Source organism: Elephantulus edwardii, unplaced genomic scaffold, assembly GCF_000299155.1.
Source record: "Elephantulus edwardii isolate Elephantulus edwardi_28Jun2011 unplaced genomic scaffold, EleEdw1.0 scaffold00065, whole genome shotgun sequence".
Lineage (NCBI taxonomy): Eukaryota > Metazoa > Chordata > Mammalia > Macroscelidea > Macroscelididae > Elephantulus > Elephantulus edwardii.
The window spans coordinates 4,944,369-4,963,529 of NW_006399815.1; the positions used below are offsets into that span (position 1 = coordinate 4,944,369).

General features: G+C 39.7%; 1 protein-coding gene across 1 annotated transcript in view; it reads right to left on the reverse strand.

Moving 5' to 3' along the window:
* The window catches only part of ANO6 (anoctamin 6), a 158,765-nt gene extending 140,023 nt beyond the window's left edge, over window positions 1-18,742 (reverse strand). Inside the window, exon 1 of the mRNA XM_006888231.1 lies at window positions 18,695-18,742. Within this exon, the coding sequence (XP_006888293.1) occupies window positions 18,695-18,742 (48 nt within the window). The remainder of the gene's footprint in view (window positions 1-18,694) is intronic.
* Window positions 18,743-19,161: the final 419 nt, after the last annotated feature.

The following is a 19,161-nucleotide window of genomic DNA, read 5'->3' on the forward strand; positions in this document are numbered from 1 at the left end:
TCACAAGGAATCTTCACAACCATGGGTTCCAGGAAATAGGGGAATAAACCCACATACAATGAACCCTTTATATGGAGGAATGGGTTTTAATCCATTCCATGGTTTAGCGGATAATACTAATACTAGGTTGAATGAGGGGAAAAAAGATAAAAAGGAAACCTCATCATCAATGAGCCACATGTAACTCACTTGGGTGATGTACTCACAGAAACATCCTCAGTCTCCTCATATCCCACTTTCCATCAGTCATCATGTCCTCCTACTTATGAAATACGGTTTTCCTTCCCATCCCCACAGGTCCTGGCTCAAGCATTCACTGCCTTGTGCTTAGACTACTCTCCATCCCATCAATCTGTATTTGAACTCCTCCAGTGATAAAGAATTCTGCTGAAAGAGAATCCACCTGCCTACACATATAGTCTACTCACGAGTTTTCATACTGCATTCTGCAACACTGTCCACCAATTACTTAAACCTTGGGATCACATCTTGAGTAATTGTCAGGATCCAAATCTTTCCCCTCTCAGCATGCTTCCCCTTAAACTGGAGCACCCAGAATGAGAGATGGCTTAACTTGCCAGAGAAATCTAGCATCCTCCTTGTGCTGGACACAAGGTTACTAATGCAACCCAAATCTTCATTAGCTTTTTGACATTACTACACACTCAAGTCATACTGAGTTTAATTAGCCAAATATCTACTTTTTTGCTTTATCATTGATCAGTCTTACTTCTTACGTTCTTCACTTCAGCAGCTGATATTAATGAGTTAGGGGCAGGAGTTTACTTTCATTCATATTGATTTTTGTCTCTTCTAGAAATTTATTTCAATCCATCATCCTATAGTCTTAGTAAGATCACTCACTCAAATAAGCCCATTCTCACAAAACCCACACACAGCCATTCTATATATAAATGTACCTTACTCCATGCACGTTGCTAAAATCAAAACTTTAAAAGTCTGTGGTTATCTTCTGTTCTTCTCACCTAATAACCCCATTTAAAAATAGTAACAATAACGTGCTCAGTTTGGCATGACTTATTTTCATTGAATCCATGTTAGTTTCTAATGGTGTTTTTCTAACAATCACAAGCCTTCTGCTTAAAATTCTCACTCTGTTCTATTCCTGGAGAGTAAACTTCCCGCTCACACATCTCATCAGATTTAGTACATACTCTACAACTACGTTAGCTGCGCTTTTTTTTTGGAAACTGTCACTCTGGCCTTCTCACCTCCCAGTGCTTGCCCTGATCCTTATGGTCCCTCAAGATTACTAATAACAGCTGTACACGTAAATCCACGGGCTCTTAAAACGTGTTGGTTGATATTTAATTCTTCTAGACAGAACATTTAAATCCATTCAGGAACAATTATCTTTCTTTTTAAAATGTTTTCCTGCAGCACAAGCATCTACATTCCTTCATCAGGGCTCAAACTACTTTGATCTACAGTTCATCCTCATCAGCTGAAAAAAAGTAATACAAAAGCTGATAAGCTATTTTACCTGTGTCATTTCTTACCATTAAACTATTTTCCTCAAGTTGTAGGTCTACCACTCCTTCTTCAAGGGTTAGCATAACTCAAAACCAATTAATCAAAATCAATCTCTGTGTGTGTGTCTCACCCACTTTCCTCATTCACTAATCATACTACACGACGGTGGTTTTATTTTCACATTCTTTTGGTAATAATGGAAAATATACATTCTAGAGTGTTATTAATGGAGTAGAATAATTTGCCAACCCTCTGAGCTAAGTTGGTTTTAAAATGACCCGGAGTCTGGCCTGGCTAGGCCTGGAAGCCTAATCATCATTCTGACTATATTTCTCTGGGAAAATACTTTCTGCATTCCAAAGAAGTGACTCAGTAAGAAGTTGAACTGTGAATGAGAAGCTTGCAAGTCAGAGTGCCTATTTTTTGCTCTGAAGCCACAGTCCTAACAAATCTATCAGTTACCTAATTCTGAAAACTCAAAGCCATCAAGTAGAAACCAAGCCACAGCTGACCTTCCAGTGAGTTGCAGAAGCTGTAAGTCGAATGGGAGTAGACCTCCCATCTATTTCCTACAAAGCTGCTGCTGGATTCCAACCATCAGAGAGGTGTGGCCTACCAGAGCGTCTGAAGCTATGCAGCCACAAAAAAACCAAAAACTAGGTTTCCTTTCCTTTGTGTGTGTGTGTGTGTGTGTGTGTGTGTGTTATGTACCACAGAGTCAGAACCGACTCATAGCTGACTCTCTAGCAGGTTTTCAAAGGCAGTAAATCGCACAGGAGATTGCCCATCCTTCTCCCACGGAGCAGTGGTAGCCTTGAACCTCGTGCCTTCCTCCATACTTTTTTTTATTTAAAAAAAAGCACATATACCATCACCTTTTACTCTTGCATACAGAAAAAAGTTTCAATGCTGCAATGCCATGCTAATTCCTACCTCAGTACGTGGGCCAATCAGCAATTCCTATCAATCAACTTATCTTTGATATCCTTTTCCCTTTCAAGAATTCTTTTGCCAAATTCATATTCCTTTATTATTAGATTTTCTCTTCTTCTAATTTGGTGAACTTATTATCAAAAGATGTAAGCCGATGTCACCACGCTCCTTTTTTTTAAAAGTCACAAAAATCCAAGTGTAAGTGAGAAAATACCTGAGCATTTCTAGCACTCTGACCTTAAAGATCCTAGAACTTAGAAGCAGATGTTAGGACTTGCATTGGGTTTCTGAAGGCTTTGGAATGGCCATAAAATGACACAGTATCTATCAAGAGCTCGAGTGCCAGTTCAGCTACCTAAGACTAGAAATAATAAAAAATTTCTCAAAACAATGAATGAATGGAAATCCAAAGCCTCTGTAAATTTTCACTGAAATTAATAACAAATTTAAATTAAAAAAAAAAGAATTAAGTTAGAGTAAGGATGGCAATGGAACCACCTTACCTCTGTAACTTGATTTGTGCCACTATTAGAACCTCTACTCAGAATATTATTGCTTTTCAATTTTTGACTCATGGACTTTTAACTTGTTAGTTAAATTTGTATCTTCTAGGCTACAACACTTCCATGACACATCTTCAAGGATATGAACATGTACGGCTAAGCACAATTGATAACAGTGCATCTAAATTCCAAAATCAATCTCCATAATAGTCTATGTGTTTCCTACTGCCAAGGGGGCCCTTTAGAGTAGTGAGAGAAGGCCTTCACCCTGAAATTCAGCAGGAAGTAGCTAAGAGAATACGCCATCCCCTTTTCCTTATGAATCAGGGTGAAGTCTCTCTCAGGGAGGAGTGATAGGGAATGGCAAGGGACACACTGACAAAGGAGATTAATCAGAACTGGCTTTGACAAGCACTGTGCCAATTGGACAATTAAAACAGACATGGGGGGAGGGGAAAGAAGAACGAACTGGGGATGAGGGCGGAGAAAACAGTGCAACAATGAATGAATGAAAACCCAAAGTTTCTGTAAATGTTCATTAAAACTAATAAAATTTAATTAAAAAAAAAGATAGATGCCAAAAAAAAAAATTTCTCCTATAACTTTCTTTGAGAGAAAACCTAAATACTACTGGTAGATGAGTAGACAAATGGCTGATTACTCTCTCATACAATTCATACTTCAAAGAAAAAAAAGTAGGATTGTCATTCTTTTTGTTCTATATGTCATTTCTAGGCAATTTCCCCCATTATTTAGTGTAGGTCTGTGCATGTAGAATGCACTCCCAGAGTTTTCTAGAGCATTTAGCCTCTTGCTTCTATTGACTAATCCTCAGTCACTGATAATTTGGCCTGAGGTTCCATTTCCACACCTCTCTAATTCCTGAAGGACCCCTGTATTCATAGACATGATTTTAATTTGATCCCTCAGGAACCTGACCTTCTTCCTTTCATTCAGCAATTACCATGGTCCCATTCAAAGCCTTATCATACCTGTAAAAAGTTCCTTTCCAAAATCACATTTAAAAACCCTTCCTTCTGACCACAGTCATTTTATTATAGCCTCTAAGATCTCCTTGACTTTTTCCAACCAACCTATGATTCTCTTTCTTCTACTCTTTGGTCCTTTCTCAAGGATACGTTGCACAGCTTATCATTCAGTAATTCTCTTGCTGAATGATCCTGTACTCTCCATTATGACCATACAGCAAGGCTCTAGCTCTGAAGGAAGCTTCCTATTTTGCTTTCTCAGTGAATGAGCGATGACGCAGCAAGGCAGCTAGCTTAGTATTATCACTAACTCATGACACTCAGCCCCACAAAGCTGGTCACCACAGCTCAGAAGTACCAGAACATTTTCCCAAGTTGTCCCTGGTCTCTTGCCCAGTCTACACTTCAAATTGTCAACTTTGCACCACAGTGGTTTCCCCCACCCCCACAATTATGCATTTTATTAAGGAAGTAAACAGGTTACAGGTCAGGTTGGCAACAGGCTACAGTTTCTCAGTATCCAAAATTTTTTTGTTGTTGTTGTTGCTATTATTATTATTAATTTTAATGACAGTTTACAGGGACTTAGGATTACCAGTCATTCATTGTTGCACTTTTCTCCCTGCCGTCAGCTGCTAAATACTGAAGCTGTCAGACTGGATCTCTCAACTTCACTCTCAATCTGGCAAGCCAAAGACACTTGCTTTCTACCCTTGGATTTTAGGAGACACTGCTCCTCCTATCTAATGATTCCATCCCATGTGCCCCATCTCACTCCCCTTTCTTCAAAATTGTCTTTTTCTCTAAATTTCAATTGTTTTTCTTACCTATATCCTCCCCAAATTTAAACTTATCTGTCCAGCTTAAACCCTCCAGAGGATTTTCCGGGGCTGTAACTCCCACCAGAGGAGGGTGGTCACTCTCTCCTTTGGAGTAGATGGTGAATTCGGCCACTGAGTTGGCATCACACCCTATCAAAGAAGATTAGTATCTTTTTGTTATCTTACTCAAGGATTTGCAAATGTAGGCCATCTCTCCCAGGACACTTGGTAAAGTGTGGAGACATTTCGTGATCACAACTGAGGATAGGAATATCTTTGCAAATGCCTCTGTAAGAAACTCAAACAACTCAAACTCAACCCAAGGAGTCAAAGCTGACTAACAGCTGACCTTCCAGTGTTGTTTCAGAGGCTACAAACGGCACAAGAGGAGACTCTTACCTTTGCCCCCTGGAATCACTGGTGAATTTGAACCAGCAGGTGCAGCCTTTGGATTACACAGCCAGAAGAAATCATAAATGGTCTAAAGGACAGACATTCATTCTCTCACAACGTTGGAGGCTAGAAGTCAGAGTTCGAGGCATAGCTTTAGAAAAAGGTACCCTTCTTTTTAATTTTTCTGTTAATAGCTTGCTGTTCCTCAGTTTGCAGAGGCATCTACTATGTGTGTTATCTTCCTATGATGTGATCCCTGGTGTCTGTCTGTTTTGTTCTTTTCATAGCTCTGAAATGATTCTGTCTAGGAATGCTAATGGTACAAAAGTGAAGCATTCAGTTGCTAATTGCAAGGTCTGTAGTTCGAACTCACCAGCCACTCCATAGAGGAAAAAGCCTGGTAATCAGCTGCTGTAAAGATTACAGCCTAAAAAAACCCTGCAGGGTAGCTGTACTCTGCCCTACACAGTTGCAATGAGTCAGAATCGACTTGAGACACACAACAACAGGATGCTCCCTAAGGTGTGCCTTGATTAACCCAAAGAAAACTATTTCCTAAACAGAATCACACCTATAGGGATAGGGGTCAGGACCCCAGTATCTATTTTTTTGGTGGCACAATTCTACAGTAGGGAGATACATTTAGCAACTGGAAGGCAGATGCCGGGGATGGTGCTAAGCATTCCAAAATGCCCAGGAGAGGCCCCAAAACTAAGAGGCATACAATCCAAAACTTCATCTCTTTCTTAACTTCTACTCTGCTATCTGAGTTTTCCTCTTAACTCTCTGTCTGTTGTCTCCTTTTGCAATTATCTATTTTTTTTTAAATTTTATTATTTTTGTGTGCGTGTACTGTCAAATCAGATCTGACTGGTACAGGAGGAGATTGTCCCTCCTTCCCCGGTAGAGGATCTGGTGGATTCGAACCGTTTGCCTCTGGGATTGTAGTTGCAGTTCCTTGCCACTAGGCCACCAGAGCTCCCCTTGCAATTATCTATTGAACCCTAACGTTACTGCTCCTCATTCCTTGGAGATGGAAGTCCTTATTCACTATTACTTGTCTAAAACATTTGTTGTTGTTGGAGCTACTTAATGTTGATGCAATTCCAACTCCTGGAGACTCCCACGTGTGAGAGTAGAAACACTCCACAAGGTTTTCAAGGCTGTGATCATCTGGAAGCAGACTGCCAGGCCTCTCTCTCTATATATATATGCCCAATTTTTAGCCATCAAGTTATCTATGTAAATAAATCACAAACCAAACTCAATGCAGATGTGTCAATACTAAAGTAGAACTGCTCCATTTGGTTTCCAAGGCTGTGATCATTAAGGAAGTTGTTAGTTGGTGTTGCTCTGTGTGCTGAGGGCAGGTTTTCAGAGGCTGTAAATCACACAGGAGGTGACTGTCCATCTTCTGTGAAACCTCTGGGAGATTCAAACCACCTATCTTTGAATGGATGGTACAACTTCCTACCCCCTTGACCACCAGAACAGACTGCCACACTCTCTCACATGGAATGGCTATTGAGTTTGAACTGGTGAGCTTCCAATTAGCAATGAAGTGCATAAGCCCTAGATCATCAAGGCTTTAAAGAAGTGTGTGTGTGTGTGTGTGTGTGTGTGTGTGTGTGTGTGTGTGTGTGTGTGTAAATAGACAGTGACACTTGTGAGCTATGAGTGCCAGAACTCTAAAACTCTTATTTTGCTAGGTCTTGTAAGTTTACTTTACTGCCTTTAACAGATGTCTTAATCACTTTTCTATTACTTGTTTTCCTGGAAAATGTGCCTTTTTTTTCTTTTTCTTTCTTTCTCTGACAGGTTTCTGCCTTCCACAGGTTCCAGCTCCCATGGATTTTATTGTGTGTATATTCTCCATTCTGTGTCAGGCAAGTGAGCATTGGGAATCTGCCCCAGAAAAAGAGAGTGGACCAAAACCATGTGGTCTTTTCAACTGTCACTTTCTTGTTGGTACATATTCTAAAAACCTTATTTAAAACTGTAACCACACCACATAAAAAAACCTATCTTACTTTCCCCTAAAGGACATTTTATCATTTGAAAATGTAAGCTCCACAAGAGCAGAGATATTTTTCTTTTTGCTGACTATAGTTAAACAGTGGACATCAAATAAGTATTTGTTGCATAAATTAACATTTTAACTCTTCTTTTGGAGTGTACATCTTTTCATCTGGCTGAAGATAATAAAAATTTAATTTCAAGAAATCAACAGTATTGTCTGTAAAGCAGCACTGTCCCTAAAAGAGGAAGCACATTAAAAACCCCACAGATAGGGATGCTTTTCAGAGTCGGACTGAAACAGGACACCTGTTTGCTGCACTTCAATTTGCACCCCCTGAGCGGAGTTTTCTAGTTCAGTTTTCCTAAATCCTGTGGTTTCTCATCACCTTCCCTGTTTGATCCTCTTGCAATCCTCACACTCTTTTGCAAGCCCAAACTCTCATTACTTGCTATTTAAAATACAACAGAAATGACACAAAGGAAAACCACCATCAATTAACATGGCACAAGAGGTAATAAGTTAGAATAAATCTGAAATTCTGAAAACATTGGAAAGGGGTAGTAGGAGCAAGACTCAAATATAAAACACCATTTTCTTTGCCTTCTCTTCCCACTTATCACGTGCCTTCACGCTGACTGAAACCTCCTTTCTGTCACAGCAGTCTCTCTCTCACCTTACTCAAGTGGTTCACCACAGCCAACCCAGAGTGGCCTTCCTTAAGCCCCACTCCTTAGACTACATGTTGACATCCAGTCCGGCCCATGAATTTCTGAGTCAATGCCCACAGGGCAGAGTCTCATAAAAGCCTGGACCTCGTCCAATTCATCTTCCTCACTGACTCCTCAAATTTCCAAAACTTTCCTCATTCCTTAGAGACTTCAAAAGGTCTTCAGATAGCACAAATGATACTGAAAAAGTTTGTGCTGGACAACTAATTAAGCAAAGGCGTAGTGGTTTGAACCCACCAGAAGAAAGGCCCAGGATCTGCGTCCATTGAAATTACAACTAAGAAAATCCTATGGAGTTCAGATCCACTATGTAACACACAGGTTGCTATGAGTTGGAACTCACTGGATAACATCAAGTTTGGAGCTTGCAATTAATCTAGTCCATGTATTGATACTTCAGACTCTTTTGTTCCTAACCAGACCTGGGTTGTTCCATGTGTGCACGTAACCACAATGCAGAATAATTTCTACCTGCTTCATCATCTAGTAATGGCTTTACTCTGCCTATTTTTTCAGGATCCATTTTAATATTAATTCTGAAAGATTATCTGGAACTCGGCTCCCCGATGCACTCTGGCAGTTCCAGGGTTCCTGAGTGTCTGGTCATCTCATCATTCCCATCACTAGATCCTTACTGAAAGGACTGCTTTGTAAAGTTACATCTTACAAATTAATTACAGTCCATCAGTGTTACAGGCCAGATAATGTTAGAGATGAAAAACAGCATCGAGATTGTTTATGACAGCATGTTAAACAAATAAAACAGATTATAGGGCACGTATCATGGTTATCATTGTGTCTAAACAGATGAAGGGGGGGGGGAAGTCTACCTGGGATTGAGACAGGTTCTCAGCACAGCAAAGCCAGCCACCAAAGGACTCTCTTTAGGATCAACATTTGGCCAAGACCCTTTCACCCTGACCTCTACCCACAAATCTGCTTCACCTCAGCATCAAATCAAGTTTTGATACATTCTCTCGTGCTCCCAAATTAAAAGGTGCCATGAACACATCTACCTTCTGTTCACATCTCTATTCACCATTTTCTATCTCAGCATAGTTTAGTTAAACTTCTCGTCCCAGTCTGCAGAGTACGACGGAAAGAGAAGAGTAACAAGGGTACACAACAATGGACAATGTTTGCAGCAAGCAGTGGAGGGAAAGGTTGTGTGTGTGGACCCCGCCCAAACTAGGAAGCAGCTCTACTCAAGCAACGTTAGGATTTCACAATAACATCTATGTGCCTGTGATTTACACAGACATTATGGCACTGCTAACTTTCCCTGACAGACCACATTCTAGATATCTGAACTGTGAAGACAAATTTTAATTCGCTTATCATTCAGGACTGTGACCAATGTCATTCCACTAGTACTGCTCTCTAAAGGCCTTGTTCTAAACTATAGAAACGCAGAAATTCTGAAGGAAACTAACCAATGGTGATAAGCATTTTCTTCTCCCTGCTAACCAAACTATATAAATATACTTCCTTGTATAAAAAAACACTGGGCTCTTGATCCTTCTAAAATCTGAACTATTTGAAGATAAGGCCTGAGTAAACATAGTCTATGCCTTGCTTTATTTCAGTGCAACTGAGCAAACTGAAGCCAGACCTTCCAAAATGCCAGATGGGGAAAAACAGAATACTGATTTTTCTGCTCCTTTTCGTCTTCTCAATCTCCCTTCCGTTTTCAACTTTGCTATGTTTTTGGCCAGTTCTGCCCTTAGGATTATACCATTGCCCTTTGTTTCTGTATTCAGGTATTTTTGTAAATCAGCATACCTGAGCCTGTCCCGGCATCTGCCCAGTCCTTCTGCATATGTGACTGCAGCCACTCATGCTCACTGATGCTGTAACCTACAAATAGACTGCCTTTAAATAAATGCCCGCATCCCTAGAGCATCCTATTCTCCAGACACCTCTCCTACATCTTTTGTTTGTTTACCTTGGAGACAGCAGTTTGCATAATATGTGTTTACTAAGGAGCCTGAAATCCACTGTCTGTGGAGAAGCTGAGGACAATAAACAGTTATTTGCATGTCAGACAAAGAGTGTCATGCAATGAGCATCAGATGTGTGAAAATCTATAAAGCACAAGAAAAACAGATTTCAACCTAGTAATGATACAAAGACACAATTAGAGAAAAAAGAATAGTCAGGATATGAAAACCTGATAGCAATTACACAGGAAGACAAATTTCATTAACAACTTATAATCTCACTAATGTGATCTGAAAAAACAACTTTATTCTTAAGACAGGAGTGTGCTGGCACAATGGGTAAAGTGTCCAGTTGCTCGCGGACAAGCTGACAGTTCAACCCACCAAGTACTCTGCAGAAGGAAGTGAGGCAGGCCACGTCCATAAAGATGTACAGCTCTGGAAGCTCTCAGGAACAGTTCTACTCTGTCCTACAGGATTTTTGTAAATTGGAATTGACTTGACAGCAGTGGGTTGTATTCTTGAGAAATGACAGTGAAAAGTATAATTAGAAAGTAGAGTTTTAGCCTAAGAATTCACTTGTAGCTCAGATGTTCTCAGTTCCTTTTGGAAAGAAATCTCTCAATAGGGTAAAATGTCTTCTGTGATCATCGAGTTCCTCCCATGGTTATTCTAGCTCAGACTAGTCACTCTTCACACCTTAACGAGAGAAATATGGTAGCCAAGAAGTTAGCATTGAAAAAAAAAAAAAAAGAAGTTAGCATTGAAGGTGGAGGGAGATTACCAGCATATCTGTGGCAAAGGACACTGCAGAGGCATGCCAATTTCAAACACCATAATAGACCACAATCTGTTTCTGAGAAAAATTATCTTATTTTCACATAGGGATTGGTGTGAACTATGTCTGTGTTTACCAGGCACACCAACACCTTAATGCACACAGCTCTTTTTAGATGACATATGTTGCTTAAAGCATTATCAACAAAAAGCAGTTTAAAAACGATTTTTTAAAAAATGGAGGATGGAGGGGGACTCCATGGGCTTGTAACCATATCATACTCAAGTGTGAAATGTCTATGTCAATTTGCTTTTCTACTCTAACTACAGAAGTTGGGGAGCGGGAAAAATCACAAAATATCTACTTTATAATGCAGGAATATTGGTGAGCATCCACAATTTCCCTTCAGTGAAAATTTCACTGAGTATAATACGGAAGTCATTGAATACTATGTCTTTCTATTACATCCAAGTGATTTTCACAGTAGGCAATCTGCTAGGACACCACAGGAGTCCCATAGCTTGAAATAAAATGGCAATGTGGATATAGTTATATGTGCAATCCTTCTTCAGCGCAGAGCATGGTCTGGTTTCCTTACTCTTGGTTGAATTGAGTGGGCAATCCATAGAGAGCGAGCGAGAAGAGGAAAAGCACATAATGAGTTCTCTCTTTGTCTTTATCAATAATACAATTGTGCTCTTCCAATTACTGGAGTGCTGGCTGTATATCACCCTTTGAAAATAAACGAAAACAGATTTTTCTTCACTGCCTAAGTGGTAGACAAGTCATTTGCAGCAAAGGACGGACACATAAAAAAATCAGTAAATCTAGGTGGCTCCTGACACGCTTCTCCTACACATCTGGTGTAATAATGTGGTGCGTGAGTCACAGACATGCTTCCTCCCAGTCCCCTCCACAAATGAGCCCAATATAAACTCTATTTAGTGAGGACATTTTGCACAAGACATCCTATGTGCTTAATTTTCTTTAAACAAGGCATTAATAAAATCACAGTAGCATCTAATAAGATTTTTAATTCCTTGAGGGTAAAAACCATGGCTAATCTTTAATGAGTCTAATTTAGTGAGAGCATTCAGTTATCTTCTTGATAGAGACAACCAATAGACTTTTCTTACCCCTACAAGTTTCATCTGCACAGGCTGGTGGTTCCAGAACAAAACGGGGACCAGGTTGTGGTCCATGAGTCTATACATTCTCAGTGCAGACTGGTATTAGCCAATGCACAAGCATTATGAAAACTGGAAAGGAGCCCTGGTGTTGCACTGATTAAAACAGCTGCTAACCCAAAGATCAGGTTCTTATACCCATGAGCTGCTACAAGGGAGAAAGATAAGACAGCCTAGAACCTTGGAAACCTTATGAGACAGTTCCTACTATATGCCATAAGGGCTGCTCTGAGGTAGAATCATTTCAGTGACAACAGAGAATGAAGACTGAGCCTGCTGGGCACGCTGCTGAGGTGCAATTCAGTAACATGTTCCCAGGAGACACCAGAGCTTCAAACACAAAGTCCCTGCTGGTGGGACTTGTGCCAGCTCTAGAAGGTTGAAGGCAAGAAGTCATAAAAAAAGTATTTTCCATTTACTGTATAAAAAAATCTCTAGCAAAACAGCACAAATTGAAAGTAAAGTACTCACAAATTCTGGTACTCGAAGCTCCTGTTGAACTTCCAGGGCCCCAAAATGAGTCGTCTGTTCCAATCCTAAAAACAAATAATAAAATTAATGAATAACACAGGTAAAAACTTTATCTTGTATTCCTTTCTGCTTTTAAGTCAACAGCACTAGGTTAACAATAAAACTCAGCATATGTGATGTACTTAAGAGGTTTACATTACTTGACACTTTCAGTCAAATGGAAAACCTAAAATCTCCCAAGCTACTTACTTCATCCATTGGACAATGTTTGCTCATAAGATGTTAAGTCTTAAAATGCCCATAGAAAATCACTTAGCTTCTACAGAGAAGGACACAGCACCAAAATGATACACAATCCCAATTAAGAAGCACTATTCCTTTCTCCATAGGAAAAGAATAGGCAATCTCTTTCCATGGGATTTACCACCCCTGAAAATCCACTGGAGGGTTAGCTATGATTTGATTCTGCTTTGATGGAAACCACAACAATATACCAGTACTAGTACTGACATAGAGCTATTACTGTTTTAAAAATATTTCGCTATAGATTCTTTCTGGGGAAAGTCAAACTCATGCAGGAGAAGATTCAGATTTTTGTTTTGTTCTCTGTTTTTTTCTTGTTGTGTACCATCAAATCAGATCTGACTGTCATAGGAAGGGATTGCCCCTCCTTCTCCAGTGGAGCATCTGGTGGATTCAAACCGTGTGCCTTCAGGATTCCAGCACAGCTTTTTGCCATTAGGTCAACAGAGCTTCCTTAAAACTGTTACTGTTGGGGAGCTCTGATGGCCTAGTGACAAGGAGCTGCAACTACAATCCCAGAGGCGAACGGTTCGAATCCACCAGATGCTCTGCCGGGGAAGGAGGGACAATCTCCTCCTGTACCAGTCAGATCTGATTTGACGGTACACGCACACAAAAATAATAAAAAATTTTAAAAAAAATTAAAAAAAAACCTGTTACTGTTGTTTCCCACTGCATTCCTATAGAACTGATATGGAGTCATCCTGGAGTAGGAATTTTCTGTTTTAAAATCTGTTGGAACATCTGCAGCATGGATGTCACCTTGAATATTAAGGTGCCCTTTACCCCAGCTATGATATTTTTATTACCTCATGTGCATGTGGAAGTTAGCCAATTAACAAGGAAGATCAAAGAAGAACTGATGTCTTTGAATTGTGGTGGCGGTAGTGAAGAATAGTGAATATGCTATAGACTCCCTGGGAAAGGCAGAAGGTCAGAAAAAGAGCCTCAACAAGAAGGATGGATCCTGGAACTGTTACAATGGACATGAGCATGGTGGGGAATGTGACGATGCCACAGGATAAGGCAAGGTTCTGGGCTGTTGCTCATACAGTTGCTATGTTATATACAGCTGTCACTTCAACAACACTTAATAACGATGATAAGCATGGATAGCCAAAAGAACAAATAAATCTGTTTTGAGAGAAATGTATTAGAAGCCTCTTTAGAAATAAGGATGGTGAGACTTTATTTCTTATAATTTGGCATGTTATCAAGAGCCAGTTCCTGGAGAAAACATCATGCTTGCAAAAGCCAAGTATCAGTGAAACAGATCTAATCTAGAACTCTCAGTGAGATGGACTGGGTGGGTGGTTGTAAGAATGGGTTAACACAAAGCAGAGATTGCAAGGATGGTGTGAGATTTGCTTCATTCTGAAATCTACCAACAATACTGTTGCTGTTGTATGCCATGGAGTAGGATCCGACCCATAGCTTACCCTCCAGCAGGTTTTCAGAGGCAGTTAGTTAACTGACCATCCCTCCCCCACAGAGCAGCTGATGCCCTCAAATCCCACATCTTCGGGATTGCAGCACAGATTCTAACCACTAGGTCACCAGAGCTCCCTACCACTTAAAAAATGAAAAGAACAGATGAATTGTTCACACAATGGAATAGTATGAAATAGCACTGAAAAACAAGGAACTCATGAAAGAGTATACAAAATGAGTGACCCTGGAGAACATTATGCTGGGTAAAAAGGATAAATAATGCATAATGCCAGTTATAAAACAGGACTGACATCAGGGTTAGAGGGACACAAACAAAAGAGGGGATACATAATGTACCCTGCTCTGAAACAGATGAGGAAAAGAAATGCTTAAAAGCAGTATGTTGTTGTTGTTGCTGTTATGTGTCGTGTCGTCGAGTTGTCTGCAACTCATAGAGACCCTATGTAGAACAGCGCTGTGCTGTTATTGTCTCCAACACACCTACTGCTTTACCCCAGTCACTGAATCAATCCATCTCATCAAGAGTCTTCTTCTCCTGTGCGGTCTCTCCACCCTTCCAAGAATAACATCCCTCTCCAAGGACTGATCACACCTTACAACATGTCCAAAGATGAAGTTCAGAATCCTTGCCTCTAAGGGGTAGTCTGGCTTCACCCTCTCTAAGATGAACTTGTTTGTTCTCCTAGCAGTCCATAGTACATTCAATACCCTTCTCCATCACCGCAGGGCAAAAGCAACAATTCCCTAGTCACTGTCCAGCTTTCTGATGCAAAGCAAGTAACTGCAAAGACCATGGCCTGTATCAGCCACACCTTAGTCTCCAGACTGATGTCATTGCTCTTCAGTACTCTAGAGAGGTCTCTGACAGCAGATTTTCCCAATGCCATTTGTCTTTTAATTTCCTGGCTGCTAGTACCAAAAGTATTGATTGTAGAGCCAAGCTAACTGAAGCTGTTAATCTATCATGATGCTGTCAGTCAGCCCAGTGGTGAAAATCTTTGCTTTCTTGGTGTGAACTTCAAGCTGCAGTCCTTGACTCTCTGCAGCAAGTGCTTCAGCTCCTCCTCACTTTCAGTTAGGTATTATGTGTATGACAACAGTCCAGAATAAGAGTTGCATAGTAAAGAGGACTGGGGTGGGAAATTGTACAACAATAAGAGAGTTGTTTTTTTACAAAGAGAGAAGCAAACTGGGGGCGGGGGAAAGGAGGAAAATGTGCAACAATGACTGAATGGAAGTCCAAGTTGTCTATAAACTTTCATTGAAATCTCAATTAAAAAAAGAAAGATAAAAAATAGAAATAAATAAATGAAAAAAGAAAGAACAAGAGGTGAAATGAATTTTAATATATTCTTTAATTGAATATATCTAAAAAATAATATTTCAACACATAGCCAATGTTTTTAAATTATTAATAAATACCCTTTTGGGGGTAACAAGGCTTAGAAATTCAGTGTGCATTTCACTAAAATTCACTGAATTCAGAGGTTTTGCATATAACAAGCAAAGCACAACTGCTACCTGTGACCAGGGGCTGTCATTAATTAGACAACGCAGTGGAAGAAGAAGAGAGACCATGATTTTACATCTAGTTACTGGCATAAAATAATACAGGGTGCTTAAATGTTAAATAAAATGGACCAAAACAACCACAGTGTGTGATCACAGGTTGATTCCTAATTTATATAAATTAATTGTGTAAAATAAATTTATCTCGGTAATCTTATTTATTAACAGGATCCATTTCTTCAACAAATCAATGAATTAAAAAAAAAAAAGACACTTCTAGAGACCTGAGGGATATAATGACCATTATCAATATGTGGTGCTGGACTAGATCCTTATTTGGAGAAATTAATTATAAGGATTTTTTTTTTTTTTAGTTACTGGGTAAATCTGAGCATAGAATAAGTATAAACTGTGTTAAGGAATCACTTTTAATTTTACTAAATGTAATATTATCTTGGCCGTACAGGGACATGTCCTCTCTTCTTTAATGAAATGCTTTTGGTAGGAGGTGGTGGGGAACATGCCAGTTCCTATTGGTGCAGGAGAATTCCTTCAGTGGACCAAAAGAAGAAAGCTGGGCATTCACAGGGGAAATTTATCTGAGATCTCAGTAATTATTTACACAATCAAAATGTCAGAGCAATTAAACTAACTGTTTCTAACTACTTGGGTTTGGAACTTCATTAATAAACATCTCAATTATCTGGATTAGGTTTTTGGTTCATGCAGAATCTAGCTGAAAAATAACACCTTTTATTTATTATTAAACTAACATCACAGCAATAGAGTTCTGGTGGGTTAGTGGTAAGGTGCTGTGCTGCCAATCCAAAGCAAGTAGTTCAAATCCACTAGCTGGGTCCCAGGAGAAAAATAGGCAGTCTCCTCCGATGCTGTTTACAGCCTCTGAAAACCTCCTGGAGAGTCGGCTCTGAATTGGTTCTGACTTGACGACACATGACTTGACAGTACATAATAGCGCTACATGCCTATGATCTGAAAGGAAATGCAGTAGCAATGACAGCACAGACAAGTAGTTTAAATGCCTTCAAAGCCTTGAGTTCACTCAAGGACCTATTTCATGTGAACTAAAGAAGAAACAGGAGGCAGGTGAGGCAAGCAGAGGCTGAGGAGCTGCAACCAAATCCGAAACGAAGGTGCTTGTGCCTATGAACTCCGGGAGGGGTGACAGTAATTACTGCACAGTCTTGTTTCTCTTGGAGTGTTATAACATAATAACCTTGTAATTCCAATTTGAGAACAGTTATCCAAGATAATTACCTAGCCACAGACCACCTTTGAAAGTTGCCACAATATATTTACTTGCTATGCATCAGACAGCTGGACAATGACTAAGGATGACAGAAGAATCGATGGCTTTGAGTTACGGTGCTAGAGAAGAGTGTTGAACATATTGTGTACTGCCAAGAGAACAGGTCTGTCCTGAAGAAGGTGAAACCAATCTGCTCCTTAGAGGCAAGGATTTTGAAGCTCTCTCTCTCACATACTTTGGGCATGTGGCCAGGAGGGATCAGACCTTGGAGAAAGACATGCTAGGAAGGGTGGCAGAACAGTGCAAGTGAGGAAGAGATGGATTGACTCAGTGACTGGGGTAATGAGATTAGATGAGTCAGAGATGATGAGATTGGCTCAGGACAGGCAAGGTTCAGAAGTATTGTACATAGGGTCACTATGTTGCAGGTGACTTGGAACTCTGAGGACACATAGCAACAACATGAGAGTATATTGTAAATTGTTTTTTCACTCCTGGTTTAGAAAAGATCTAACCACTTTACAGCACTTAGATGTTAAAGAAATTTTATCTGTAGTATTTATGATACATTATTTTCAACAAAATCAGCAGGTCAATGAAACATGGTGATATTACAGATAATTTTAAAATAAGTATTATAAATCTGATTGAGTGATTTGACTTTTACCTCTTATCTGGATTCCTTTCTGATTAGATGTATAATTTATCTACCATGTATCTGTGGTCAATAAAATGAGACAGAAAAGGTATGGCTGATTTTTTAAAAGAAAATTAAATGACAGCCTTTAAGAAAATATGTATTTTGCCTGAAGACAGAAGAAAAACAAGATGTTATCACCCAGATGTTCTATCAAATTAACAGCATCTATATAGCTTGAAAGCGTTTATGAGACAAAGTAAATATAGAAGTATTTATATTTGTATTTATTCCACTAGTAATGGCAACAAACAGATTCACTGGTTAATGTCAACACAAAGAAGAAACCGTAAATTTGAGTGAATAAAAATAGAAATGGCTTTACCGAAACATCATCTAGGTAGAACAAAGCTGCAGCTGTTGGTCTCATGGCCTAATGTATTACTGACAAGCAAATGATTTATGATGCTAATATGATAATTATATTTCTAATACTGAGGGGTGCCAGTTACTGCTTGATATTCTCATTTCTGGTAATCTAACATAACTGAAAAAAAGATCATTTCTCAGCAAAGATAAAATAGTTAAAAATCACTGTGACACGTTGATGATATTTTATTAAAATGTGGGCAGAACCAGGAAAAAAAAAATTCTGGAAAAGTCAAACTGTTCATTTTTTTCCTTTGCTAAATGGATTATTTTTTTTAATGTACTATTTTGATAATGTCTTTTTACATTGCTAGCTATGCCTCATTATATAAAACATTTCTACTCTGCATGGCATTACAATTAAATTGTCTGATTCTGATAGTTGGAATATAAAAAGTACTCAGTAACTCTGGTTGCATAGTGAGTAGCATGCCTTCCTGGTCATGGAAAGATCCTCAGTTCAAATCTACCAGCTACTCCTCTAGAAAGTGATAAGAGGCCATGTCCTCAGGAACACAATGGAGGGTCACTATGAGCTGGAATTGACTGATGGCCAGGGGTGTAGTTTTAGTTTTGTATTACTTGTAGAGGATCTCTGGTGGCATAGTGGTTAAGCACTCAGTTGTTAAACAGAAGGTTGGTGGTTTGAACCCATCAGCTGCTTGTTCCATGGCAAAAAGATGTATCTATCAGCTTCTCTAAAGACCTACAGCCTCAGACACCCTATGAGACAATTGTCCTCTACCCTATGACTCCATATTGATTTTAATGCAATGAGTTTGGTTTGGTTCTGGTCATCCTGCTGTTGTAGGTGCTGCCAAGCCGATTTTGACTCACCGTGATCCACATAGGATCCACAGTGAGGACCACGTAGGACTCACCCATACTATTTTCTAGGCTGTAATCATCATAGGAGCATCAGCATGTCTTCCTCCTGGGGGGCTGCTGAGTGGGTTCAAATCTCTAACCTTTTTGTTAATAGCTATGTGCTAAATAAACCCTTTGTGCCACTTGTTGCTGTGTATATTCAAGTCAGGCTCTACTCATAGCTGACCTTCCAGCAGGTTTTCATCTCCTGTGTGATTAACTGCCTCTGAAAACCTGCTGGAGTCCATGAGTAGCTTCCAACTTGATGATACACAATAACAAATTGCATGGGAGGAGGCTGTCCATCTGACTCCCATGGAGTAGCTGGTGGGTTCAGACCACATGAATGCACTGACAGCACTGCTCACCATCAAACCACCAGTTTGTGTGACTAGGGTTCGTTCAGTTCTTCCTGCCCCTTGTATTGTCTCCTGCCA